The 26,976-nt window shown below is 47.5% G+C and overlaps 2 protein-coding genes across 4 annotated transcripts; one reads left to right on the top strand and one right to left on the bottom strand.

Annotated features, from left to right (window-relative positions):
* The first annotated feature begins 1,071 nt into the window (after nucleotides 1–1,071).
* On the top strand, nucleotides 1,072–2,731 carry LOC8035392 (ribosome biogenesis protein NOP53). The gene has a single exon (XM_002411267.5). It carries the CDS (start codon nucleotides 1,130–1,132, stop codon nucleotides 2,486–2,488), a length of 1,359 nt encoding a protein of 452 aa, XP_002411312.4. The 5' UTR covers nucleotides 1,072–1,129; the 3' UTR covers nucleotides 2,489–2,731.
* Nucleotides 2,732–4,019: 1,288 nt separating this feature from the next.
* On the bottom strand, nucleotides 4,020–26,710 carry LOC8035397 (inositol hexakisphosphate kinase 1). Of its 3 annotated transcripts, none has more exons than XM_042294145.1 (6): nucleotides 26,630–26,710; nucleotides 13,963–14,299; nucleotides 11,673–11,814; nucleotides 10,756–10,823; nucleotides 9,192–9,367; nucleotides 4,020–7,712 (listed from the first exon to the last, which is right to left on the bottom strand). In XM_042294145.1, the coding sequence occupies exons 2-6, from the start codon at nucleotides 14,201–14,203 to the stop codon at nucleotides 7,164–7,166; spliced, it is 1,176 nt and encodes a 391-aa protein (XP_042150079.1). In that variant the 5' UTR covers nucleotides 14,204–14,299; nucleotides 26,630–26,710; the 3' UTR covers nucleotides 4,020–7,163. The 3 variants fall into 3 exon arrangements, with proteins under 3 accessions (XP_042150079.1, XP_029846016.2, XP_029846018.2); XM_029990156.4 differs by lacking the exon at nucleotides 26,630–26,710 and adding an exon at nucleotides 18,951–19,138; XM_029990158.4 differs by lacking the exon at nucleotides 26,630–26,710 and adding an exon at nucleotides 18,437–18,716.
* Nucleotides 26,711–26,976: the final 266 nt, after the last annotated feature.

Raw genomic sequence — 26,976 nt, 5'->3', positions numbered from 1 at the left:
TCCGAGCAAGAGGGAAGTCCCTCCTTTCCGTCTTCTTGAACTGTTTGGTACACTGCACAATTTGTGAGTTGAGGAGGAAAGCTATAAAAGAAAATGTTGAATTCCAAAGAGCGGCGCTGCTCCTATGCAACTTGCTACATCATGATTACGTAGCAAGTTCCCCAACGTTGCTAGATTACCTCCCAAATAGGCTCCACATGCATCCTCCAGGTGCACATTGAAAGATTTGTTTAATTAGCTTTAAAATTAGTTTTCTTGTGACTTTCAACGAAAGACTGGTATTCTTGAGGTTATGCTGCAACATGCAACACATTAAAGCTACAAAATAAGCACTGGAATTACGTTTCCGTACCCCTTTAAGGTCAAGTATTGCACACCAAGTACAGGGTGTCACAAAAGAAAATTTACACGGTCTTTTTCACCGCAAAAACAAACTAGGCATCGCCGAACGCTCATTCTCCGCCCAAAGGTAGAGCTAAAGGTCACAACCAGATGCCAAAGTTTCAGCCCGATCCGATTACTTAATCAAAAGTTATAAGTGATTTTCTGAAAAGTTCAATGGGAAAATGGAGCCCATTTTTGCCCGTTTTCGGTTTCTGGTGCCATAGAGCCCCGTGTGTTTGAAAACTCCGTCGGCCGCCATTTTCCCATTGAAATTTTCAGAAAATCACTTATAACTTTTGATTAAGTTATCGGATCGGGCTGAAACTTTGGCACCTGGTTGTGACCTCTAGCTCTACCTTTGGGCGGAAAATGAGCGTTCGGCGATGCCTAGTTTTTTTTTGCGGTAAAAAAGACCGTGTAAATTTTCATTTGTGACACCCTGTATGTTAAGTATTTACTTGCATTAAAACTTTTTTTGTATCCGGATGGCCTCCCTCAAAGGAGCGTCGCAAGCGCAAGCGCGGTACTCAGAAAGATGGACCAAAGCAAGAAAGGCCAGAAATGTTTTCCATTCATTTTTATGTATTTCGGCGCATAGGTGTCGGTCCAGATGGCGCTAGTTACGACCTACTTTAAAAAAATGTTTGTTTTTGTAGACGTTTCTCCATTCATTTATGGTCCGTATCATCATCATCATCATCAGAGTCCCGCCGGTCCTGCCATACGTACAACCTTTTTAGCAAAAATGGTTGCCACCACGAAGCGAAAACGTCTCGGCGTAAGTAAAAACCGCAAGAAGACATGGGTGAAACACTCCGACATCAAAGACATCGAAGGTTTCCTCGAGGACCAACGCTTGGACGAGCGTCTGGGCGGCGCGGTCTCCACAAAGCCCGACGAGGAGCTGTTCTACGTGGACAAGTCTCCGGCTGCGCCCAAACCAAAACGTGCTGTCCAGTCAAAGCGAGAGAGGCGCAATCGTAAGCTCACGTGTTACCTGAACCTCGAGCCGAGCTCCAAAGTTGCTCCGCCGACCAAGCCGCGAAGAGTCCGCGACCCCGAAGAACGAAAACCGGCGGCTGTGCGGCGCGTCCAACAGCAGCGTCTGGCCAAGCGCCACGAACAGGCTGTCACACAGCGCCTCCGGAGTGTCGCGCGGAAGGCCAAGCAAGCCAATGGTCACTCTGATTTCACGGGGCTCAGAGACATCTGGGCCGATGAAGAGAAGAAGGCGGACTCTGGCCTCGATCCCGAGCTCGAGACCTACATCGCCGAGTACACGAAGGAGCGGCGGCCGAACATCCCGGCGCACCGCTACCAAAAGCCCTCCCTGCTTCCAGCGGTCCAGCCTCCCCACCCTGGAGCGTCGTACAACCCGGCCCCCGATGCCCATCAGGAACTGCTTCACGAAGCTTTCTTGATCGAACAGAAGCGGTTGAAAGAGGAGCAGCACATCGATCGGGTTCTGACGAAGATGCTTCCGACGCGGGAGACTATGCCCACCGAAGAAGACATGATCGCCGAGATGTCGCAGGGGCTCTACGACGACCCATCCTCCGACGAAGCGGAGGGCGACGAAGGTGCAGGTGACGATGGAGCTCGGAGCGGTCAGGCGAACCCGCCGGTGCGCGCGGAAGACCGCAAAACGAAGCAGAAGCGTCGACGCGAGCTGGAACAAAAGCGCATTCAGAGCGCGGCCAAGGTGCGTAAAACTGAGCGCGTTCTCGCCAACCAGGTCTACCGGATCCCGACTATTAAGGCGGAGCTCAGGCGTGAGGCCGAGATTTCGGAGGAACGCCAGAAGCGTCGGCAGGAGCGCGAGGATGACAAGCTGTACCAGGCGAACCGACTGAGCAAGTTCAAGTTCGAAGAACCGGACATGGAGCTCAAGCTGCCCGAGGAACTGACCGAATCGCTGCGGCAGCTGAAGCCCGAGTGCAACGTGCTCGAGGACCGGTACAAGAGTCTGCAGAAGCGCAACGTCATTGAGACACGTAAGCGGCAGAAGAAAGTGCGCAAGTACAAGCCGAAGAAGGCGCTTAAGCGGGAACACCGACTCTTCAAGGAGGCCGAAGAGAAGAAGTGGAGAGAGGGGATCCAATAAAGGCTTTTGGGACTGCTGGCACACGAGCGAATGCCCATTCAACCACTTCCCCTTTTGCTGAAGTCAACTTTGGTGATGGTATGTCCGCATCACAAAGCTCGAGATGCAAATTTTTGCCCAGCAAAGCACTTTATGAGGTAGGGTAATAGTTGAGTAAATAAAGGCAAGCACATAGAACGCAGACAAAGGTGAACGAACCACAGTGGTGACTTGCAACAGATCTTTATGTAAAAATGAACCTTCTCCACCATTCGTTCCTTTGTGATCTACCAGCTAGGCCAGTTGTAACACTGCGGAGAGCAAGTCGTCTGCCTTTCGTGCAGGGGTTGCGGTGACGTCAGAACGGCGCCGAGTTCTGATTAGCTTTGGTTGGAAGGATAGTGGGTAGACCTCGAGGCATCTAGCATTCAGGTCTACCCACTATTTTTTTTTCTTCAATCGGCCAATAAGAGCTTGGCGTTCTTACATCATCGCAACCTCTGTGCAAGAAGCAGACGAACTTGCGCTCCGCATACTCTGGCAACTCTGCTCACCAGAGCATTAGGAACTATGTGCTTGTTGAACCAGTCAGTTTTGCACCACCTGATCACGCTGTATGCATACTCGCAAGCATGAGTTGGATTGGGTGATAAAAGGCAGGCAATTGATTGGTTCGGTGAACATGTAGCTCCCATTGCCCAGTGAGCTTGGTGAGGGAGCACTAGTCCTGCTGTATTTCCTAGCCGCAAATCTCGTAAAACTAAAGTCTAAATGTCAAAATTTCAGAAATGTGTATACACCACCACAATAGTTGAGCCTGCTCCCTTGGATACTCCCAATCTGCAAAATTGTCGGACCTGAATAACTTCTTTTATTGTGCCATATATGTATGGACTACCCTCAGAATAGGGCAATATACCATCTCGGTGAAGACCTTGGCCAGATCAGTTGCACTCGTGCATCTTGCGAGGCTATAGACAAGCGTTTCACAGGTCGACTTGCAAGAGACACCAGCATAATTTCTCTTTTGGTGAAGTTAAAGCCAGTAGAAAGATGCAAAATGACAAGTTCACACTGGCATTCTGGGAGTGTATGAGCTAGGGGTGTAACCAGAAAGTGTGTTGAGGGGCCAAAACACCCCCCCTCCCCCAATGTTTTTGTTATCCCTATTCCTTGGCACCTAACCAAGACATGAAATTGAATATTCGGTTTCAGTATACTTTTGATGTGGAGGAGTAACACGGGATATACATATATTGTTAACGAAGACGCTCCTTTCCCCACACCCTATGCAGCACAAACCGTTTCTCCTTGGTCAAGGGTAATTTTTTCTAAGCCTCAGACGGAGTGTGCACTTCTTAAAAATCTGTTGGTGTGGCCCTCACGTCGGATTAATGTTATTTGAAATTATTTTGACCGTCGCAAGGAAACTGCATAGTAAAGTTGTGCTCCAGTTGTGTGACAACGTACCAGTGGATATTATACCTGGAAATTTCTAGCTAGGGGGGGGGGGGGGGGGGGGGGGGGCCACCGGTATAAGCAAAGATACCAATCATAGCAATCTTCTTTTTTTATTTCAGAAACATATGTACAAGTTGCTTCACAGGTTGCTTCACGTGTGTGCTTAAAGGCATGCATGCACAATACAGGAACATGTTAAGGAACTAGTTTTAAAGGTCAAAACCATGACGATGAGAAAAAAGAAAAAGGCAAGCACTGTCCCAAGAAATGTGCAAGTGCCTACAAATTTGCTGAAACAGTACCATGCCCGGGGCTGCCTCCAGACCATGAATTATTGCATCCCTGGAGATAATTCGGCTTGCGAACGCTAACTGCGAGGTGCGTGTCTACATCCCAAGATGTGCATTCATGAGCATTCAAAGTGCAGTTGAGAGCTTATTTGCTTTCAGAGGTGAGCAACCCGTACCACAAGCTTTGGTGGCGTGACTGGCTTTGACGCAACTACGGCGTCTAGCCGAAGCCATGGCTTTCACGCCCATTTAGGAGCCTGAATGAGCCCCGATACCTCTTGCTACGTCATTTCCTCGTCTTCGGAACTTCACTTTGCTGTGCGGGAAAACTGTCTAAGCATCCCTTAGCTGGTTGAAACAAACATACAGCTGAGAGCAGTCTTTGGTCAACTATGCAAGAAAAAAATGAAATGCAATCTAATTCCATCCATTGGTCCTCAGAGCGTATGTCCAAAGGAAAATAGTTGGCCCACCTAGACATCTAAACACGGATACAGAACTTAGAACGTCTCGTGTCGCAAAGGGTTAGCGCAAAGCTCCGAGGGGGAAAAAGAAGTGTGATCGCCGTAACAAAATAACTGCAGTCATTACACAGAACATCAAAAAGTAGTCGTTTTTTTGTCATTCCTTTATACACAAAGATGGCTGCACTAACATCACCTAACAAACTCCAACAAACATTTAGTAATAGCACGAAACAGCAGAGCAACAAGAAGTTTTCTTTATACAACGGATGGCAGTGTAAAACTAAGTCATCCATGGACAGTCATGAGGGAATATCCATTTGGACTTTCAGTTCCTGCACTGATGTCAAGTAAAATGAGACTAAGGAAAAACAAGGTTTTCTTTCTCCCTAGGTGTAAGCAAACCCAGCATGTCACCAACCATGCACCAGGTATCTTTCTCTTCATTCGATTATCTCCAGCAGTATCACCCAGCACCGAAGGCATCCAAACATGCTTGTAGTACAACACTTTCTTCCAGTGGTTGTGATCTTGGAGGTATCCACTTCTGCTGTGCTAACACATCACAACCATACTACCACATCATCAATACATTCAACACGAGTGGAGAAAACATACACTCCAATCACCTCACCACAAAAACTGAAAATATTGTTGATCAGAGTTTCTTTTACTTCACAGGGAAAAAATATTCACGTTTGGAAATTCCTATTTAGGTCTGCAACTATACAACAAAAAGGAGCTCTCCATAGAAAAGCAGGCAGTTTAATGGGAACAAAGTTATCAAATAATTAACGAGAGTGCTTCTCAGGTATGTCAAACTAGTAAATAAAAGTGCAAGCACGGGTGTATAAAGGAGAGGTCAATTAATTTGTTGCCTCTACGATACAGCGCAGGACCACAGCAGAAACCAAACTTCAGCCGTCCGGCTTTTTTTACCTTAATCTTTAATCGCAGCAAATGACAAACGACTGGAATTTCTGCCGAAAAAAGCAGCCTAGAGTCAAAACAAAAGAAAAGGCTCTGCAACAGAGCTCCAGTATGAAACATTGGAATATCACTGTATGCTTCTTCACTGAAGAAATCAACTTCTTATTTTACACGGGTCCGTAAACCCCAAAGCACACAAAAAGTGCTCATAAAGAGTGTGCACAGAGCGACCCCCAAAATGATTGTGCACTTAGAATCCCTTCGAACTATCGGAACAATTTCAGCACAAACAGCGATGACATGGTCGGGAGTAGCGAAACTATGTGCCAAGGGGAGACACTCTGGGATTAAAACAAAGACCAAGAAAGAGAGCAAAGTCCCCTGCTGGAGGCTGAACACACTGGCTTGTTGAGGCTTGCAACAACAGAGGGAAGTAACATCAGACTGAAAAGGGAAAACACCCACGGGAACAAGTAGGCGGAGTCGAGGGGGAGGGAAGAACGGGCAAGGTGCAGACGGGCTTTTAAGCCCTACGACGCCCACAAAGGCTTCGATGAGTAACGCAGGCTCGAGGAAACTGCTCACCACCAGAAAAAGTGGCAGCCAAAGAAGCAGGGTGCTGTACAAGCCAGGTGCCCTTCTCTCGAGTAAACGGCGCTTGGCTTGCAGAGTAATTTGTTTATGGACCTATGTGCACAGTGAAAACATTCGTACAGATGGAAGGAAACATATTGAACAAGATTGTGTCCTTCAGTTTGTCAAATTCGGCTATATCTTATCATATTTCAGTTCAGCAAGCAATTGAGATTACTTCAAATTGTGTCTTCCTTGAGTGGAAAAAGTGCAGCAGAACCTCGGGAGACACTGCAGCAGCGAGTGGAAGTTTATCGCCATCCTTGGCGAGTTTTTTCACTTGCAATGTTGCATGACACTCGAGACGTTGCCTAGAGAGTTTCAGCCTGTGCCCTGGGTACTACTGGCAACCGTAGTGTGGATGGGCTGGCCATTGCAGGTACTGCAGCCACAAGGGTAAGCCGAGATTGAGCCCAATGAGCACACGTCACCATCATTTGTGCAGTCTCCAATGTTCAGAAAAGGCTAGCACGACGACCCAAGCCGGAGCTGTAGAATGGATGCAGAAGATATGTCTTCTTGCAAATGTTCTGCCAGCTTTGGACTACTACTTTGTCCTTGAACCTTACAGACTACATGTAAGAGTTCTTCACGAATCACAACAAAAGCGGGCGGCCTCCGTGGACGTGTTTTTCACCCATTTTTCATCTCGAGCTTCGCAAGAGATGGAAGAGGATATGGACAAACTGCAGCAGCAGACACAAGATGTCGACGACGAAACTTCATCTCTTCCCGAAGAGCTGAAACAAGGTGCCAGATGAACTGCTGCAGCAGGAAATTGAGGTCGCCTGCCCTCTTCTTTGACACTGCGACGAACCCTGGACAGGATGTGAAAGCCCTCGCGTGACATCTACCCTGTTCTCAACACCCAGGGGGCCACGGACGAACTGCCACGGCAAGGCAGGGAGGTCGACGACCTCACTTGACCTCTTCCCTGTCTTGGACATCACATAGCAACCGCAACAGGTTGTCCAAACCCAACAAGTAGCCAGCATCGGGTCCCTGGTGCACCATGGTGTCTCCCTCGTAGCCTTCATGAGTCGTGTGGGCAAAGTCAATCATGCGTACGTCCACACGTGGCCGCCACTCTCGCCGCGGTCGCACGCTCACGGAAGACGAATCCAGAGAGGAGTCTAACGACGACTCGTCGGAGCAGTCCAGGGAGAGCCCGGCCTCCAATTCCACCTCCGCCCCACTTGTCGATGCGTGTCCGGAGCAGTCGTCCTCTTCGTCGCAGCCCTCGTAGATGATCAGCAGGGAGGAGGAGTAGAAGCGGAAGGAGTTTTGGCGCTCCACAGCCTTGCGCAGGGCTTGAAGCCGTTGGATCACCAGTCCGACCAGGTCGGAGCGGAGCCGGAAGCCGTCGTGGAAGAACTGTCGCAGGCAGCGGCGGAAGCCCCGGTCGTCCAGACGCCGCCCGTAGTACTTGTCCTTGCAAGCAAAGGCACGAACGTCCGTTTGGTACACCTGCGAGGGCAAGGAGAAATCCCAGTCTTGATGAGGGCAAAGCACGGCTGACGACAAAGTTTTAACTTATGCTAACAACCCAAATTATCCATGTATTTTTGCTCACTTATAGGGGTAGGAATCTTTTCAATAATGGTGAATCGACCACTCGGCTCTAGGCAACATTCAACAATTCCTAGATAATTTATCATCTAAATTTATCAAGCAACTAAACGAGTAAACTCCGACAACAAATCTAGAGTAAAGCATAAGAAAATGCAGGTGATTGATGTCTTCTTTATTCATAAGTTATTGTGTCCTGTTTACAATTTGCTATTCTCCATCATGACCAAACTTCAGATACCTTAGAAATCTAGTGTGTCTAGTGGTACCCATCCATTACCATCATTTATCTTGTCAGATGGTCCGCACCAATGTGGGACTGCAGTTTCACACAAAAAAAAGAGCAATGCTCCCAATTGAAGTTCCAAATGCCACAAGACTTTTGCCACAGCACCAGTCGTATGCAGTAATTCCAGTAATTATCTGAGCAGAATTGCCATATCTTTGTAGCAACATAGTAGATAGGCAGCTTATGAAAGGGAACCTTCTTGAAGTCTTAGAGTGGGAGGTCTTTGAGGCTTGGTAGCTTCTGCCGTCCTCAAGAAGCTAAGCCTCTTAGCAAGACGTCTTCCCGACAGTCTGAGGCTTCCAGGAGGTCTCTCTGCAAGTTCTCCCTCAACATGCCCGACTACTTTCTCGTTTTATTTAGAGATTGTAGCTTTTCTGCAGTATGCTCTCATCACACATTCACAGTATTGTCATGCGCGTCGGCGAGCGACCGCGTGCGTGGCCGAGTGGTTAACACGCTTGACTGTCGCGCGGAAAGTCTAGGTTCGATTCCAGTCAGTGGAATGTTCTTCTCAACTCAGCCTTGAGTTGCTCCCAGGAGGTGATCGATGCTTCGTGGTTCTCAAACCAGGTGCATGCCGTGCCCTCCAAGTATGCTCTCACCACACATTCACGATATATTGGTGCAAATGTCTTCCAAGAAAGCTGTTCAAACAAATCGTTGTCATGTCCACGCGATCTGCGTCACGAGTATAATTAATTAGCAATAGACCTGCCAAATCTCCCAAGAATCAAGGAGAATGCTGGGAATGTACAAGCTCATATTTACCTTATCCGTGTAAAACGTTCCAAGTAAATAACCAAACTAAAGCATCGACAAACGCGACTGTAAAATATATATGTCATTTGGTTTAGGTTTTGCTCTAGAACAGTTACTGCTGCCAATGCTAGTGTGCGCAGCATGCATAACTACCTGCAGCATAAGCTCCTTGGGGACCGACTAATTTAGCAAAAGGTTTATTTCCTAATGCACGATGAGTGTCACAGACAGTTGATGACTGGTGTCACAAGATGGCTAGCTCACGACAGCCAGCAGTGGCAGTCCCTCTTAAGCCCTCCCTCGAGCCAGCCTGCTGCAGTCTGTCTCACCTGCATGCCACAGATGCGAACTCCAAGCGACGCCGAGGTGCTGGCAGCACACTTGGCCATCTGTCGATGCCGCTTCTCGTCCGAGGCATCGTCCCCGTGTTGCCGGGTGCCCATCTTTAGGTCCAGGATGCACGGCCGATGGAAGTGCGACACCACATTCTCCAGGAGAAGGAAGTCTGGTGTCGACGGTCAAGGAACACACCCGTACTCCTCTATCACACCACTTATACATCAGACAGTTTGCAGACGTGTCTGAAGCATGTATGGGGCAAACATGCTTCGGAGGTGCTAGAGGTGTGTCCACAGCATACCTCGGCAAACTCACTCATGAACTCGCTCAGTCACCGCGTAATTGTGAGTGGCTGTGAGCGACTTCGTGAAGTTTGAAGAGATTGTGATGCGACGGTGAGTGATTTTGTGGACTGATCAGTTCATGATGTGATGGTGAGCAACTTCGTAAGCGTGATGAGATGAGATGGTGAGTGACTTCGTGAGTGTTGAAGAGTTCATGATGAGATGGCGAGAAACCTCATGAGCGTGATGAGTTTATAATGATGTGGTGAGTGGCATCGTGAACTTGATGGCTTCGTGATGTGGTGGGGACTGAGCCTGTGAACTCTGAAGCGTTTGGAATTGTAAGTTCATGACTTCAGACGTTAAGATGAGTTTGGCTGTTGGTGTTACTCGTGAAAGTTTTGCAGCTTGACTTTGAGAGCTGAGCAGCGTCACGAGAGAGGGTGGGGGGCGGTGATATTGATGGCAGGGGTGGTGCGGGTGGGGAGGCGTCTTTTTCTTTTGTGAAAGTGTGACTGCTGCATTTCCATTCTTAGGAGCAGATAGAGCAGCTTGAGTGGGTGCTTAGGCGTTGCAGCCCCTCAACCAAGTAGCCGTAGCCATGATGGGGGCGACTTTGAGGGGCCGTGATACGAGTGACTGGCCATGAATGGGACCCCCTCGTGACTGTGAGTAACCATGATGGGTGTGAGTTTGAGGATATGTGATGTGATTGGCTATGAGTGCTTGGAACGGTTGAACTCTGTGATGTGAAGGGCTGTGATTTTTGAATGGCAGGGTGCTTTGTGATATGATTGCGAATGACTTTGATGGGCTTCAGATTTTGGTGATGCGATGGTGAGTGAGAGAGTCCTGAAATGCCGACCTATGGTCCACAGATATACCTAGTTCTGTTATTTTGTCAGCAATGAACACCGTGACTTTTGCTTGATGTACGAGCAGTGTGGCTGGAGCTTCATTGCGACTCCATACAAAACACAAAGGTAAGCTTGTCCAGCTACTGGATGCTTACAGTTATGCAGTTTTCATCCAGATCTCTTTACATTTACCTGCGAGTTTTAAATCGAGAGATTGTGTCTCATTTTCTGGCTAAATAATGCCCCGACACTTCAGCAGTGCTGCACACATCTGCCAGATTCAATGTTGTTAGCTGCAGCTTAACAGTGATGTAAACTCTCAAGAATAAGATTTGTTTGATCTTGCAGCAAGCATGCTTACACCCACAAGGAGGTGGAAGCCTGCCCGTGCCCGGGACGTAAAGAAAGGATACATTGGCTACTGCTCCAGTGGGGCTCTCGCAAAAGCAGTCTCTCCTCGTTGCAACTGCAGATCTGCACCCTGAAAAAGTAGAAAACAGATGGGCATCACTGCAAAGTTTCGACAGGCCAGCATACACAACTGCTACAGTAATTTCATGTTACATTTAACTGGCAGATCTCTGCCAAAAATATCCCAGGTAGGAGGACAAATGGTTTCTTCATTTACACTGTCGTGAAAATGTTTGTGACAACATTGGTTGTTAAAGAATCAACACTATTTATTAGAAAAAGGCCTATGCAGTCTATTCGCACAGCGAGTAAGTCACAGGTAATCATTACGATCTATGAAAGAATAACGATGAGGCAACCATCAATTTCAGGAACAAATGTAATCTGTGCCTATTCAGAGCACATAAAACTTGCTCATCCAGTGTTATCATTGCAGAAGGTCTCCTGTTTGTGCCACAGTAGAAATAGCACTGATGTGTTTATCGAAAACACGAGTGCCCAATCACAACGGGTCACTTCAAAAAGTCACTGCTTCCTGAAGTCAAGGACAAAAGTGCATTCTCTAATTTCTATGCTGCTTAAGAAAGGAACCATCTAGTGCCTAGGCTGGAGCTTATACAAATAAATACATAGGTACATAGATATTTCTGCTGACTCATTAACTGGGTGTGACAGTTTGAACAGTTTCCTATGCCACCTCACTTGTGCTTATGGATACCCTTGTGCCTACGGATACCCTTTCCTGTAGTGGAAAGTAAAGTGAGACGACAGCACACAATGCAGGGATACATGAAAAAAAAAAAGAGTTAGAAAAATAGGAATTGCATTTTTCTTTTAGTTTTTAGGCTAAATGGCGAAAGGTACCACCCGTTATAGAGGATTTAGCCGGTAATATTCATCCACCCATACTGTCACTCACTTGAGCTGCTGCTGAATGGCATTGTGGCTGCACCGCCAAGAGGCCATGTCTTCCGCTGAGCAGTGTGACGAACGCCGCCCCTGCCGGTGGCTGGAGTGGCACCAGGGAGACGAGTCTTCAGCGCAGTGCACCTGGATCACACCTGGAGCGAAGAACAGACACCAAGCTTAATCGAAATCCAAAGCCTTTCAGCAGAATTATTGCAGCTACAATGTTGGCAAGTCTGAACCACGCACCATACGAAAGAGGTGCTTGAATTCGAAATACAGAAAGAAATCGGCCACCGCGCTTCTGATAGCCTTGCCAGGTATCGAGGTTCAGACATAAAGCAAGGACGGTTAGTGGCCAAGTGTGTAAGCACACCACAACTTGCAGAGTGAAAGATTGCGCTGCAGAACCCAGGAATTAATTTCCACCCCTGCCTGTCTCACTATGTATGGCATCATACCAGCGTGCTGCTATGTTATCACTACGGCATGAAGCACATTCAGGAGCCTAGGGCTAGCAGTCATACTGCACTGGCTAAATTTCACATCCAGAGAGAAGGTGTTAGACACCCCTTGAAGCTGACTAACGTCCTGCTGTCTAAACATGAGTAGAACAAATTTTACTTTCGACTTTGATGCCAGACAGCTTATTTATCAGAAACCTGATGAACAAGTTGCACCAAACAAACAAATAAAGAGAAGCTACTACAGAGTACCAGAAAAAAATCTGTTAATCCAGCTCTTATTGCTGATCTTTTCATAACAGGACCAGCAACAATAAGAAAAAATTTATGTATTCTTTTATATACGCTCAGTAATATCATGCGCCGGAAGTTTGACGGCCTGCTCATTAAAAGTAATCCACTAGGGCAAAAAAATATTGCAAGCAAGCTGGTCGACCAAAATCACCCCGCAGTATTCCAGCAAACCTTGCATATCTCAACTAAGACCATTGAGATGTATGATCATAATTTCACATCAAGAACCCATGAAACTGATCCCCACTACCAGTACATAGAGGGGCTGCGATACCCTTCAACCAGAGCTAACGTCCAACCCGATTTATCGGGAAAGACAAAGAAGAAAAGGCTTCCACTGGTTCCTATTTGTTTGCCTTTTAACTGCAAGACAGAAAGGTTCCTCCGTTTCGCTGCTGCGCACACGCCCGCAAATCTCTATGCGTCACAGGGATGCCTCATCTTTGGGGCCTCCTGCCCTTTACCTAAGGGCTCCCCAAAGAGCGAGGTGGTGGCAAAAGCAACAAGAACGCTAAGAGAATGGAACCTGGCAGGCAACGAGAAAAATAACGGTCGCTCCACGCAACACCTTGGAGGTCAGCCAAGAAGTGTCGGAAGCGAAGTGAAACGCAGGCAACGAACCCCGTTCCTGACCCTACTCTTTACGCCACCACATAACAGCTATGCTGCCCCTCTTTTTCTCAATCTCGCATATGTAACATGGTCTCTGATTGCAAAGCCTCTTAGCAAAATGTGGGCTGCCAGAGCTTCGAAGAATTCTTTTTCAAGTTCTGACTACCTTTGTTTTGTTTGGAATGCCAATACCATACCATAAGGCGACTTATTTCAATATACCTTTTTTTGTTTGGTGTGCGGGCTTAACCCCACAAGCAACAACCCCAGTCTTCCGAAATTAATTGTGCATCCACAAATGCTTTCTCTAATTTTACGAGCGATAACACGACTGGAATGGGTGTCTTGTCGTGAAATAGCCGACGTGGATGCGTTCCACTTTGGATTGAACTAGCTGGTTGCCAGTTTCATAGGTGACACCACGAATTTAGATGGGCAGACGCACAGTTCCCTCCTAGTTTGAGGAACAGGGTTTGATTCCTGTTAGAGGTAACCATGTTTATCCTTAGTTAATTATACTCCTGAATGTTCCATCACAATCTTGATACTTGGGATGCTCGCTTGCACAGGATGTTCTCGACTGCCAGGGATATATAAAAGAAAGCCTACATGTGGCTGGAGCCAACACAACCTAGATAAGAAGGCCATAGTGCTTTCAGAGTCGTCCTAAGGAGGCAGGGCACGGATTGGACTTGTCATCTATCAGTGAGTACACAAGTCTTGGCCGAACTTGATGCAGCACTCCAATCCACATTAGCCTCCTTAGGGCTTAAAATTCAGCACTATGCACTTCTTATCTAAGAGGTGTTTCTTTACCTTGATAGTAGCCCCCTCACCCCCATCGTAGCATGTACGGTACAATTTTAATTTAATGCGTAAGCGCAAGTTGGTTTAATTAAACATACATTTTCTCGGGACCCTGGTGGCACCCACCTTTGTAAGAAGGCACAAACTGGCGCATCTCCCTGGGCACGTGGAGGTAGAAGTGCAGCTCCCTGGGGATGAGGGGCTTGCACAGAGTGCCCTGGTCCAGCAGCAGCATCTGGCTGTGGCCCCCGACCTGGTGGGCAAAGGGGGAGAGCACCGCAGTGCGGTCCTCGCCCTTGGTGCCACCCTTGGCGCCGCTCTTGCCACCGCCTCCTTTGTGGGCCATGCGTCCGGCCCCTGCCACCATGTCCCCCCCCTGGGCACCTCCTCCGCCCCCACAGCGTCGGTCGCTCCGCACGGTCCACCGTCACTTTAGTGCGCCCTACTCCGCGCTGCTGCGCACCTGCGAAGTGGTGAGGGAGGGGAGAGGTCCAGGAAGTCAGTCAGCTGGCAAGGATACGGAGAGAAGCCTGACCACAGCCCCACTTAGCGACCCCTGCATCAGACAAGCGCAGCTTTGTGTCCTTCGGCATGCACCCATCACTCATAAATGCAAATACTGAAGCCCCGTCCGCCAGCCAATTCGAACCGGATACAAGAATGTCCCATCAGCTCAGATATTTATGCCCGCTCCATTTATGGATTCCATGCCATCTCCCAAAGGCTGCAAATCAAAGCCCCTTTGAAAAGGAGTCTTCGCTGTTTCCACTTGTTTGTCCATTGTTCAGACCATTTCCATCGGCTGCAATCATAGACTGGATGGCTCAGGTATGCACCACTGTATAGCAGACATGTTTGTTCGGCATTCAGCATGGCACATATAGAACAGCCTCTTAGAATGCGGCATCACCAGTGCCCCTGAAGGAGTTGTGTGCCTTACCTTGAAAGGTTTTTGTGATTAAGGCAACTAACTGATCTGTCTGCAAAAACAAGTTGTCGGCACTCTTCTTTGCTGTAAGCATCTGGACGTCTTGGCCATTCTTGGATTCCAAATCTCGGCAAAGGTCACGAAATCTCGAGGCAACGAAAGTGATGTGTGTCTGACAGTACTGCATCATGTCATGGTTTCTCCATGCATGTAGACAAATTTGTTATGCCCGAATAGAGTTTATGAATCAATAACAATCATCCCTTATTCTACTCTGAAGCTACCGTGCCATCATTTTGTATCCTTGACAGGCATGTTGTTCAAATAATTACTTGAAACAGGAGCTTTGCTACTAAGGGTGCAAGGTATTTCTCCTACATCATCACCACAACTATTGACTAATAGCTTCAAAGCAGGGGCTTGAATGCAAAATATTTATTGCATTGAAACAATTCACCCAGAAAAAGTACACACCATTCCATCAAATCTTCTTTGATCATACACAAGTAAATTGCACTGGGCATGTCACTAAATATTGAGATAAACACAAAATGTTGAGAACTAAAAGCCTCTCCAATTCACCCTTTTCAAAAGCCAACATGAAACACTAAACAATGCCTAGAAGGTAGATTGGGGCCCTACGCATGTGCAGTTCAGTAATTGGACACTTAATTTGTGCAGAAAGAAGACATGTAAAAAAAAAAACAATCCTGCAACCAATATGTTTGATAGGCGATTTGAATCACCAATTCCATATATCACAATCATGCGCAAGAGGCGGTAACAATGTGCTGGCTGTCGTTTTCAAATGCACAGCAAAATGTTCAAGCCAGATCAAGCAGAGAAAAAGGCCATCCTATGACAAAGGTGAAATAAACAAAAAATGAGGATGTAACAAAAACACAATCACAACACATAAATGCATTATCTCAGCCTGATACGAGATGCCAAGGATTTTTCAGAAACATTGTTCAGTGTCCTCCAGTTTTGTCTCAAAGACAGTCAGTTTTAACAAGGTGTCACAAACGTTTGTGAACTGTGACAGATCTGAAATCCTGTGACAGTGGTTGAGAATGCCAGCGCGAAATCTGGCAGCCACAAAGGCAAAACCCCAGCTTTCTAAAAAACGAGGATTACAAATAAAACAAGATGGCATCAAAGAACGCCCCCCTCAAGGTCGCAAGAAATGAACTGCATTTTGCCATGTTGCTAATTGCAGTGAGCAAAATGGACAAACAGAAGTATTTGTCTGACAAGGTCATTCATTATTGTAACAGTTGCTGCCACGATAATGAGATGAGTCATGCAGCCCACCACTGCGGAAATGCTTATACATCACGCAACTAATGTTCATGAGCAGAGCACACATTCCAATGTTGTTTTACTTCTACACCTGCAAATGATCGTGCAGTGCAAATTGTCTAAACTGTGAATTTATGATATGAAAACACAGAAAAGCAGGTAGCTCTGACTGCAATTTGTGCGTACTAGAAGGAGTTTGCACAAATATCTTTTATTAAAGACTGCAATCGTGTACAGCTTTTCATCACTTTACATGTATACGAAGCCACAATGTCAACATTACACAGACAATTGTACACTTCTATAAAATTGCAGGCAGTTTGTACTTATATTGCAACATATTTGACCAGCATGAGAACAAAATGCATATTAGGACAAAACAAAACATTTTGCTCGTGAAATCATCTCTTGGGCAAGCAGAAAAGACGTGCTTACTAGATATATTTACCCCTTAAGAGTTTGGTCAAGAACACTATGATGCCAAACACCAACAGTCTGAGTACGGAATGTAACCCTTTGCAAAGACCTTCCACACATTGACGACATACTTTCCAGCCCGGTATGAGATGAAGTTGATAGGGGAAGTCATGAAAACATGCATGCCACAATGAAAGAGCTGGCACAACTAATAAAAGCAATGAGTCTCCCTGCCATGCATTTCAACACAAAAAATTACAAAAGTGAAATATTGGGGAAGAAAAGAACCCCATATTGACCCTCCTCCGTCTCCCCCTCCTTTTATTTTTCGTAATGCTCGAATAGGCTGCCGAGTCAAGTGAACTGCCAGAGCTGCAGAAAGGTTTCCTCGGAAGTTGCTGACTCGGCATGCGGAGTATGCCAAAGGCAGGGAACCGTGAAACATCAGCCTATATTTAGCGTAAGCATGCCTGACTTCATTTCAGAATAAGCCCTTTTTCCTCAACAAATAAGTCACAATTCGCTCCTTCCACACAGCTTGCTTTCCTGGAACTATAAGCTTGCAGCACCTGTGCACCCATACACACACTGATGCTGTCACCTTCACGACATATTTCCAAGGAACTATATGGTTTGTTGTCACTCATGTAGTTGATTTATGCATTTTGTTATAACACTTGACACCCAGGTAAAATAATAAAACCTCGAGAACTGTCACATTGCAGCATTTTCTTTTATAATCATTGAAAACAAACTCAACTAGAATCCTTTGAATCTTGTTTGCCCGAGTTAGGTTTATTGAATGGCCACTTTCATTCTGTCTTTGTGATCAGCCAGGATCAGTAGAACATAAAATATGCATCAATAGTTTTAAAGTCCAAATTTTCTATGTTCAAAGAGATTAAGTGTTTATGTATTATCTTTCTCGTTGCTGCAACAATAATGCGATGACTACGAGTATGAACTTATGCTGTGGAGACCAAGTGTCAAGCACTGATCAGTGGTGTCAAGACTTATATGTTCAGCTTGAGGTATGGGCAGTATTCACTGGCGGTCATAGTTGAGCTCCCTGCTGCTGAGCACGTGTTGACGGTAAGCTTCTACAATGCTTCCAACACGCATGTTAAAAAAACACCACCAAGATTGTCTTCTTTGGAATACCATAAATAAGAACTCACACCGAGCATGTGCTGTAAGCAGTCACCTCAAATATGGCGTCCAATGAATACATCCTATTGAAGTAGCCCACAATTGCGTATGACCAATTTAAACGAAGAAACGATTGTTCTGCTTAGGTATTTCCAAGAGGGCGGGACAGTGTAACCGCGCGAGGCACGTGCAAGAGAGGAAAAATATGAGATCGCTCGGAATCCCGCAGTTACTTCGACCTCGGGTCAGGGGTTCACTTTAGAAAGAAAATACCGCAGTCTCAAGTTGCGCTGTCCTGTTCGTTTGGCTAGTTGCCCATGTAGTGATTGCATTATAATCAAAACTAAAGACCGCGGGTTCAATGTGTCGTAAGCTTCCAACCGTAGAAAAGGACCCATAGTCCGATTTCCGGGATCAAATGCTTCACACATATTTTGTATGTACGTTGCATTCTTTAAAAACGGTACTACAGAAATTGACCCCCCAAATTACGCGCGATCAAGTTCAGGAACATCAATTTTACGAGCTCGTCCTTAACGTTGCATAGATACACAAATAAAGAGTGGGTCACGCCAGCAACAAACTAACTACAGCACATCGCGAAACCACGATACGGCTATCTGCGAAACGGGACCCTATCTGTACTAGTACTATGCTACGATAGCGTACTCGAGCGAGGGCTTTGACATGCCACACATAACAATCCGGTCATTTATGTCCCGTAAAATAGTTTTACGGTACGTGGGCCGCCGAAGCTCGGTGTCGTGTGAGATTCCACAAGTTATACGGCAAAGTAGTACTCACGGCAAGCGAGCAGGGTGATCGGCTCCCAGCGACAGATCAGGGACCGGAGATGCATAAATAAAGACCTCGGCGTTCCACAAGAACACAAGGGGAGGCACCGCCGCAATCGGAGCGATTCCACAAGAGCTCCAGCTGAGCTAACGAGCAGCAGCCCAGCGTTGGCAGCGAGCGAAGTAGTCGGGCGCCGCCGCTGTTGAAGCCAGCTTCGGCTTGGAACCCATCGGAAAAAAACCGCGTGACCCAACTCCCGTAGCGTTTCCAGGAAGACGAGAAAAAAAATAAAAAAAATAAAACGGAGGGGGAGACGGCGAGGGTACAGCACCATCGATTTTTATTCCTTGTATGCGTTTTGCTTTAAGGAGAGGAAACCGGCGCTTCGTAAAAGGCTACCGCGGCAGCAGCCGGCCGAGCGAAAGGCCAACAGAAAACAAAAACGAAAATGGTGCCTTCCCCCGCTGCGGGCCGCAGTTCGCTCGACCTCTACGCGCGAAACACACGGTATATTGCGTCCTACCTTGTCAGCGTACACAGTGTATATCCTTACTGAGGCCGCACCACCGTCAAAGTGCCGTTTGAAACACGTTTGAGGTTCGCTGGAACGTCGAGAACACGCACACGAGCGGATTGTACTGCCACCCCGTCGCACACAGAGACCACCATTGATGACCAGCTGTTCCTCTCGGGCTGTTTCTCGACGCTGCTGCTGCCCTCACGTGGCCTCCAGCTGCGGCGCGTCACGGGACGCTGGCCAATGGGAGGCGCGCGCGAAAAGATGACGAAATAGCCGCGACCAATCAGAGCCGCCTAGCAACCGGCCCACTAGCGGGCAACGCAGGTAGCTCGCTCGCTGGCTCGCTCGTGCGCGCTGCTTGGCGCTGCCAGCCTGCTGCTTTGTTGGCATTGTGGACAGTCGATAGCGAGTCGCTAGGGCGACATCAACTGCGGTCGGGCGTTGTGTATTGTGCTCGGCAGTGAATTATTTCTGGTTGGCAACGTCGGGGTTCTCATCGCGTTTTTTTTAAATGAAGTGGCCATGAGTGCCACGAGCCTCGGTAAAGATGGGAGCGAAGAGACGGCGCATTGTATATTTTTTTTCCTTGTCGTTATCGATTTCTCCCTTGTAGGGCGCACAACGTCCTTGACACAGTAGCCTCAGCTAAAGCTTCAACAAAACTGAATGCACTGATCTTCCGGCTCAACACGGAGAATCCAAACATGACCGGGCGGCCGCGTCGTGAGGGAATGACGTCCCTAGGTAGATTCCTTTGGTGGCGAGAACTCTGCTATATATTGATTTATTGTGTGCAGATCCATCGCCTTGAAAGTATTGTTAAAGAAAATGTCAAATTTAAGGACACATTGAACGGTTGACACGCGAACGGTGAGGGTCGGATCTTCCGAATATGGCGTACTAAATTGCCACCGTCTCGGAGAAAGTAAGATTTTTGGACATCCGCCAGGGAATGAAGACGTCACAAGCTGCAGCGAGCCTTTCATCCTTTTTCCCCAGTTTGTCGGCAGCGGGGAGGGAGAGCAAAAAGCGTGACGTACTCTCATAACCACTGACGTCATGCCATTCGGGGGATCATGAAACAAGAATGAAGGCGGTGATCCTGAAAGGTGGCAATGTTGAACTCTGCGCACTTGCTCGCAAAGCAAGTGCGCAGATTTTTTTTTTTTTTTTTTTTTTTTTTTTTGTGAGGGGGGTTTACGAGGAGGTGAATTTCCATTTTCTTGCCTGCTTAAAGTTTCGTCCATAGTACTACAGTCGGTGACACGCGAAGAGTTCAGGGGAAGCTCCTCCCACCCCTTTCCACTTTAGCAGAGCGAACGCTGGAGAGGAGGCCGACCTTCTCTCCAGCGTTCGCTCTGCTAAAGTGGAAAGGGGTGGGAGGAACTTCCCCTCAATTGCGATGTCGTCACTGCACGATATTTTGTGCTGCCCACCGACCAGACTAACCAATTCTGCGAATCTGGAAACACGTCAAAATATTTAGTCGTTCGTTTTGTTAGAAAATGAGGATAGCGAAGGAAGCTACGAGAGAGGAGCAGTTCTCGCTGTAGAAGAATTCGTTGTGGGTGTATCCCCGTTTCACCCTTTTTGTTTTCTCGTTAAAATTCAAACAATCGTAACTACTGTCATGTTATTGTTATGTTGTTCTACCCCGCCCCGGTGGCAGGCTAACAGGCGCACGCCGCTCTCGCCTTCCTGTTCAAGCCCCGCAGGTCACCCGGGGTAACACTTCCCCTGCAAATAAAGGTTGTTATTATTATTATTTAATGTTTACGTGTGGTAGCCGCGCCATTCGAGGTACTCGAAGAAGTGCACCACGCACGATTAATTATTTATATAAAAACACGGGCCAATCAGAAAGGATCGCTGACCCCGGGCGTGTTCGAGTGCTTCGCTGTACAAAACAATTCTTCGGAGAACAATGTGTCCTTCGATCGTGTATTGAGGCAGGTGTTCCCTCCCATATACGTTTTATCAATTCAATTTTTGAAAGGAATATTTTTTTTTACGCGTGTCTTTGGAGAGCAGTGAACGAACTCGGTGTTTGTAAACAAGCACATGCGCATTTCCCGTAACTCCCGTGAGTTGTTTAAAAACAATCCACGGGAGGAAAAACACGGAAATCCTTTCTCGAAGAGCAGCGGCGCACGCGCTGTTCCACGGCCAGAGTCGCCATTTTGGAGTGACGCAAGAAAAACATCTAGAACCGGAAAGAGGAACAGAAGACAATACAGACGACACATCATAAAGTCCTCTCGCCCTTTCGCAACCCGTCTCAGTAAAACGAATTTATCTTCCGAGTGCATCCGTCCAGTGCATATGCTCAGTGCAAGATATGCGCACAAGGCCTCTCTAAATCAGTAATGTGTCAGCAACATTGGATGTGCGAAGAAAGTGCGCGGTGATATCGGACAGCTGGCTCGATTACACAACCGCTTTGCCGATACATGCAATCGTATTCTGTGCCGAGGCCTGGCTTTGCTGCGTGGGCCAAGAAAATGCGCTCGCTTTCGAAAACGTTCATTTATGAGTTTGCTCTAGATTTCATGACAATGGCAGATGCTCTCGTGGTCGTCCTTGCCTCTGTTATTCTTCAAGTTCATAATAACTGTTATCACTCCGTTTATTTTTTTTATTTATTTATTTTTTTATAAGAAATGAGTTTTTCAAGCAGGTACTTCATTTTTTCTCCGTTTTCTTTTTTTCCTTCAGAAAGCATCTATAATTTCACGCCGACAGGTAGCAAAAATCTGGTCGATTGTATCAGTCCTATTAAATGGATATGGAAGCGGGACGAATGCTACAATCTAAATCGATTAAGCGGTCAATTGTCGGTAAGCCGTGAAGGCCGCGCTGTCATGTCAGGGTCAATCGGGCGGTGGCGTTAGGAACAACACCTAAAGTAGAGCATATACAAAAAACAGGCGCCAAATTAAATTAAAAAAAAAAAAAAAAAAGTTTGCGAGGTCTGAATTAAAGTGTGAAGTTTACGCTCAACAACATCTCGCGAGCACAATCGTCGGATAATCTAGCATTTCAACCCAGACGTTGCCTGAAGCAGGAGATCGGTATTGAGTCAACTGTTTGCGCACAGTGCATACGTGATTAGAAATATTAGAGTACCGTACTCGAGAGCTACGCGTTTCGTGGCTGCGTTGCTTCTTTCTCAAGGAGCGACAACCGACGCTTGCGACCCTGCCGCTTGCCATTGCGACTCACGGAAAGTCATAGAAAGGAAGTCGGGCACGTGGCGACGCCGTTTGTTTTCTACGCAGTTCGGCGCAACGTTTCATTCGGAACAGTGACAAAACAAAAACATAACGGTCTTAAATCGATGATACGGGCGCTATTCACAATATTCGAAACTTGCGCGACGACGAGTGTCCGCCATTGCTTGAGCAGGCAGTCCGAGCTCGTATTAGACACGAGTGTGACGTCAGCATTCGGCAAGGACTCGGATCCAATCACACGCTTCGCGTCCAAGCAATGGCGACCGACAATGTTGCTTGAAGAAGTTTCGAAAAGGCTCTATTGAACAGACACCAAGAAAAAAAAAAAACTCTTATTCATCTATATAAAAAAGCTTACATTTTGTACATTTCTACTTGCGGAAAAAAAAAAAAAAGGATAGTAAGTATAGCAACATGGTTAAATTTAAGATTAACAGAGACGGAGGAAACGTCTCCACTGCGGGATGCCTTGGCGTGAGACACGTGCCGTCAAATCGTTTTCTAATGTCAAAGGCAATTAGTTGTTAAAACAAATAAGAAGAAAAAAAAAAACTCCATTATCCTGTTGTTTTGGAACCGACTCTGTTCTTTCTTCAGGGATGATTGTGATCGTCCCGAAACAGCAGCGGCATATTATCCGCAGTAGCGGTCTTCGTGTGTGCGCACTAAAATGTATTACCCCGTTTCAGGGTTTTTTACATCCGTGACAACGCTCTTTTATCACCCTTATTTCGAGTAATCGCAAAAGAGAGTGTTGTTGCGCGGAACACCCTTCATTTCGGCAGGTGTAAAAAGGGTGTAGCAAAGGGTGCTGCGTTTACTCCGTGAGGATAGCCTTACCAGAGGTATGCGACTCGTGGAATATAACTATCGTCTACACCAACTCTTTTTACTTGGAGGTGTACATTTCTCAACATCTTTGTGAAATACTGCCAAAAAAAAAAAAAGTAACGCAGTTGTAGCCTTCGTAATTTCGACGACCTACTAAAGAGCATCTTTCTAATGTCGAGCAGTCAACAGCGTCATGATTTCGGTCTTATGCGATCGCTCCATCATGTCCAGGGTGTAAGATTGACAGGTGGGGAAACGAGGGCCAAATGAGCGACCGGATTGTGTCCCCCTCGGTTTTCTCCTTTTCTGTGGCGCCATCTATGTGGAGCACCGCGAACTCTCACTCCGGGTAGGCGACCGGTGGTGACCAACTAAACTGACGGAGATGATTTCTCGTGGATTTTCAATGGAGGACTGTCGTGCTCTCGGTTTATTTTGCGCACTCTCCCATAGAGTTTCATGCAAATCAGATTCCGATTTTTTTCCTCTCGCCGCAGCGCCATCTGTCGCAAATCGGGGGTACCCGCAAGCAGACGAGTACACAATGCGGTCACGGCGCTGCGGTAGGCTTCTATGGGCCATTTCCCCACCTGTCTATCTTACACCCTGATCATGTCCCTGTTTATCGGCCCTGGGCGTGAACTGAATGAAGTGAATATGGTGGTTGTGGTAAACTTGCCTCTTGCAAACTTGTTGCTTCTAAAAATATCAGGAAACTGCTAACATCGCCAGCATGATATTTTTAGTGAGTAACCTAAAGCCGCCTTACTACCGTTCACACATCGTAGAGAAGACACGCTGCAGGCATGCATGATGACAGCATTATTTGCGGCTCAAGCCTGTTCGAAGCATCTTATATTGTCACGGACGACGAGGTGACGAAACAAAGAATATCTGAGTAAACCGAAACGTTTAACGTGGCGAACTTGTGCCCAAAGCAAAATGGGGAAAGAAGATAACAACAGAGCGTCGCGGGCGTCGAAGTCGGCGTAACAGCATGATCGAACACTGTCCTTGACGCGTGGGCTTCTGGAATAATCGGCATAGAAGGTTTGACGCGTAGAGCATTCGGAGATTTAGAATAAACAGCAATGTTCTCGAATTCCCCAAAACGTGACATTAAAAAAAAAAAAGAATAAAAGTCAGTTTTTAGGCATCAAACCTCGAGGAGCCAAGGACGATAACCATTGGGCCAGGGGCGCGCTTGCTTGCAGACGCGCGTGGCGATATGCATGCTTGGAAAGTGTCTGCGGACAACTTTTGCATGACCAATGCATACAAGGAGACTGCAGGCTGCCTCTTGGTTAATGTATAAAGCTGCACGCTAATGCATCACATACAAAGTATACGCTCAACAAAACCTGTCTGCAGAGTTCGAAACATATTGTAAGAATGGTCGACATTTTTGGCGTTTGGGAGGACGATATTCGTGGACCCCCGGCTGTTTTGCCTTTCTTTGTCGGGCGAGGGAACTTTCCTCGTGGACTTTCCGCCGGCCGCGGTTTTGTCGCACGTGTCCTTCTTTTAGCGGCGGGGGTCGTTTCGCGTCCGGGCCTCCTCCGGGACTGATCCAGCAAAGTCCCCGCGGAGTGGCTTGGACCCTGCGGAGCTGTCAGCCGAGGTCCGTTGCACGCTTGCCGGATCTCAAAGTCCACTATCGCTCTGTTTGCGCCCCGTGCTTTCGCCAAGCCCTCAAACGTCGGCGCCCGAGCGACGATTTCTGACTCGGAGTCGATGCACCATCGATAGCGGATCAGGTCGGAATCCCCATAGTTCGCATAAGGAGTCCGGATATGCATTGTTTGTATAGAGTTTGTGTACATAGTGTAAACACTGACCGTTCTACAGTACAAGCACGACGCTCCGCCTTGTGACTTTTCCCGGCGACGACGCACACTCCCGACAGGACCTCCGAAGAGCGCTCCTCACCGACCATGCGGCCCCGCAACAACAGCGTGCCCAAACACCAACCTCATCGAAAGAAACACCTTGTCTACTCATATTTATACGAAGAAAACATGTTTCTAAGATGATTGAGGCTCGTCCGCAGATGTTTCTGTTATCATCTCTGCAGCAAACACCGATTTTTTGTGTAATGTATATGGGCGGTATATGACCGCGGCTGGAGCCGGGGTCACACTGCTTATTCGAGACTCCAGCGATCTGTGACCCCCCATTCACACTGGAAGCGGATCCGCGTTCGCGAAGCGGTTGCGAATGCGGTTGTATAAAGATCCAGTGCAATTGCACGCGCATTTGATGTCATCAAATGCGCGTGCAATTGTACTGAATCCTTATACAACCGCGTTCGCAACCGCTTTGCGAACGCGGATCCGCTTCCAGTGTGAATGAGCCCTAAGGGACGCCACTATCGGGCAAATATGGCGGTCTAAAACAAGTCGTGCCGTGCCATGTGCCAGATCAACACAACGCTGGGGCATTAGGACGCAAGCGTTGAACTCAAAATGGTTTGCCCCGATTTTTATACTCCACATTTCGAACCTGCGGCGATGTGTTGTCGGCAAGGTTCCAGAGGATTGAATGTCTTCGAGAAAGCGATGAAAGATGAACGATGATAAACGCTTAATGTCTGGTTCGCGCGCGGAAGGTCGATCACAGCGACGCTTTTGATCGCTCACGTCTCCACTAAAGAGCACTCACTGGCAGCTGTATACGCGTCTGCTGAGCGCGTTGACGGCGAGCTTCCAGAGTGTTTTTGCAACGTGCATTCCCGCACTATCAAGGTTGCCGGTCATAGCAGCCTGTTAATGTGAGCTCGTTCTGGGCATGCGCTCTAAACATCGCCCTCAAATATGGCGTCCAGTGGATACCCCCTATACATCATACAAAAGACAGTCTGTCAGACATCAGTCACCGCAATATACGTGGTTCGAGTGCCGATTGGAAAGTTTGTCCTTGAACTCGTTGCCATGCGGCATTCGAATTCGAATCTGTTTGCAGACTGTCTTCTGTATGATGTAGAAGCGTGTGACCCCGGCTTACGGGTGTAAAAGTTTTTAGGGTGTGTTGCGTGTAAAGCATGTTGGACATCCTTTATTTTATTTTTTGGTATTTCTCACAGTACTACGTGTGTTTCGCGGTGTTCTCCCCTCGCGTGATCCTCCAGCGTGATCCTCGGAGGGCGCCCGATAGGCCCCTCTGGGGTCAGTCGCCTCTCGGCCAGCGCCTGCCCCGACGAAGGGTTTGCCGCGCTCGCGGAAAGTCTCCATCCAGAGTTTCTCCGGGCGCGTCATTGATAGCCGAGGCCGGCGCGAAGCACGGCATACGCCGCTAGCAACTTTCACGTTGCGCTCTTGTAATCGCCGTATTATATCACGCGCAGGAGTAATCGAGGCGGACAATCTGATTGATTCGTTTCCGGAGCGATCGCAAGAGCGGAAGTTGTTCAGCCAAGTCGATTACCGAAACGTCTCACCCTCGATGCCATTTCTAGTTCTTCCTACCAGCTTCAAATAAGGAAAATGGCGGCGCCGGCAAAACAATCGGGGAATAGAGTGTCGATACTCTAATAAGCGTAATTTATTTAGTGACTATACCCAGTTTCACCTTAGGGCGGATCGGAGCAAACTATAAGGGCCATTGCAGCCAATCCAATACCGTGTGAGCTGACCTTCCGGAGTGGCGTGACCACGTGCGAAGCGCCAAGTCACGTGACATCCCCACGGTGCTCGATTGGCTGGGAAGGCTCCTGGCATCCGCTGAGCTCCAGCGTGGGAAGGTGCTGGAAAGAAAAGCACGACAAAGTAACGGTTACCACCAAATAAATCCGTTCCCTTTGACTTCTTATCCTCTGACGAACTGTCTTTAGAACTTAAGTCGTGTACGGTTGAACCCTCGCATTAATGAAAATATTAATAATATTTCTTCATTTCCTCTCTAGGGAGTAGGGCCAAAAGGCTATGCTCAGTCGCTTGACCAGGTTCCTGGCCCGAGACCTTGTCGCA

This window comes from Ixodes scapularis, unplaced genomic scaffold (assembly GCF_016920785.2).
Source record: "Ixodes scapularis isolate PalLabHiFi unplaced genomic scaffold, ASM1692078v2 PGA_scaffold5__190_contigs__length_132052651, whole genome shotgun sequence".
Lineage (NCBI taxonomy): Eukaryota > Metazoa > Arthropoda > Arachnida > Ixodida > Ixodidae > Ixodes > Ixodes scapularis.
This window is presented reverse-complemented; position numbering and strand designations above follow the sequence as displayed.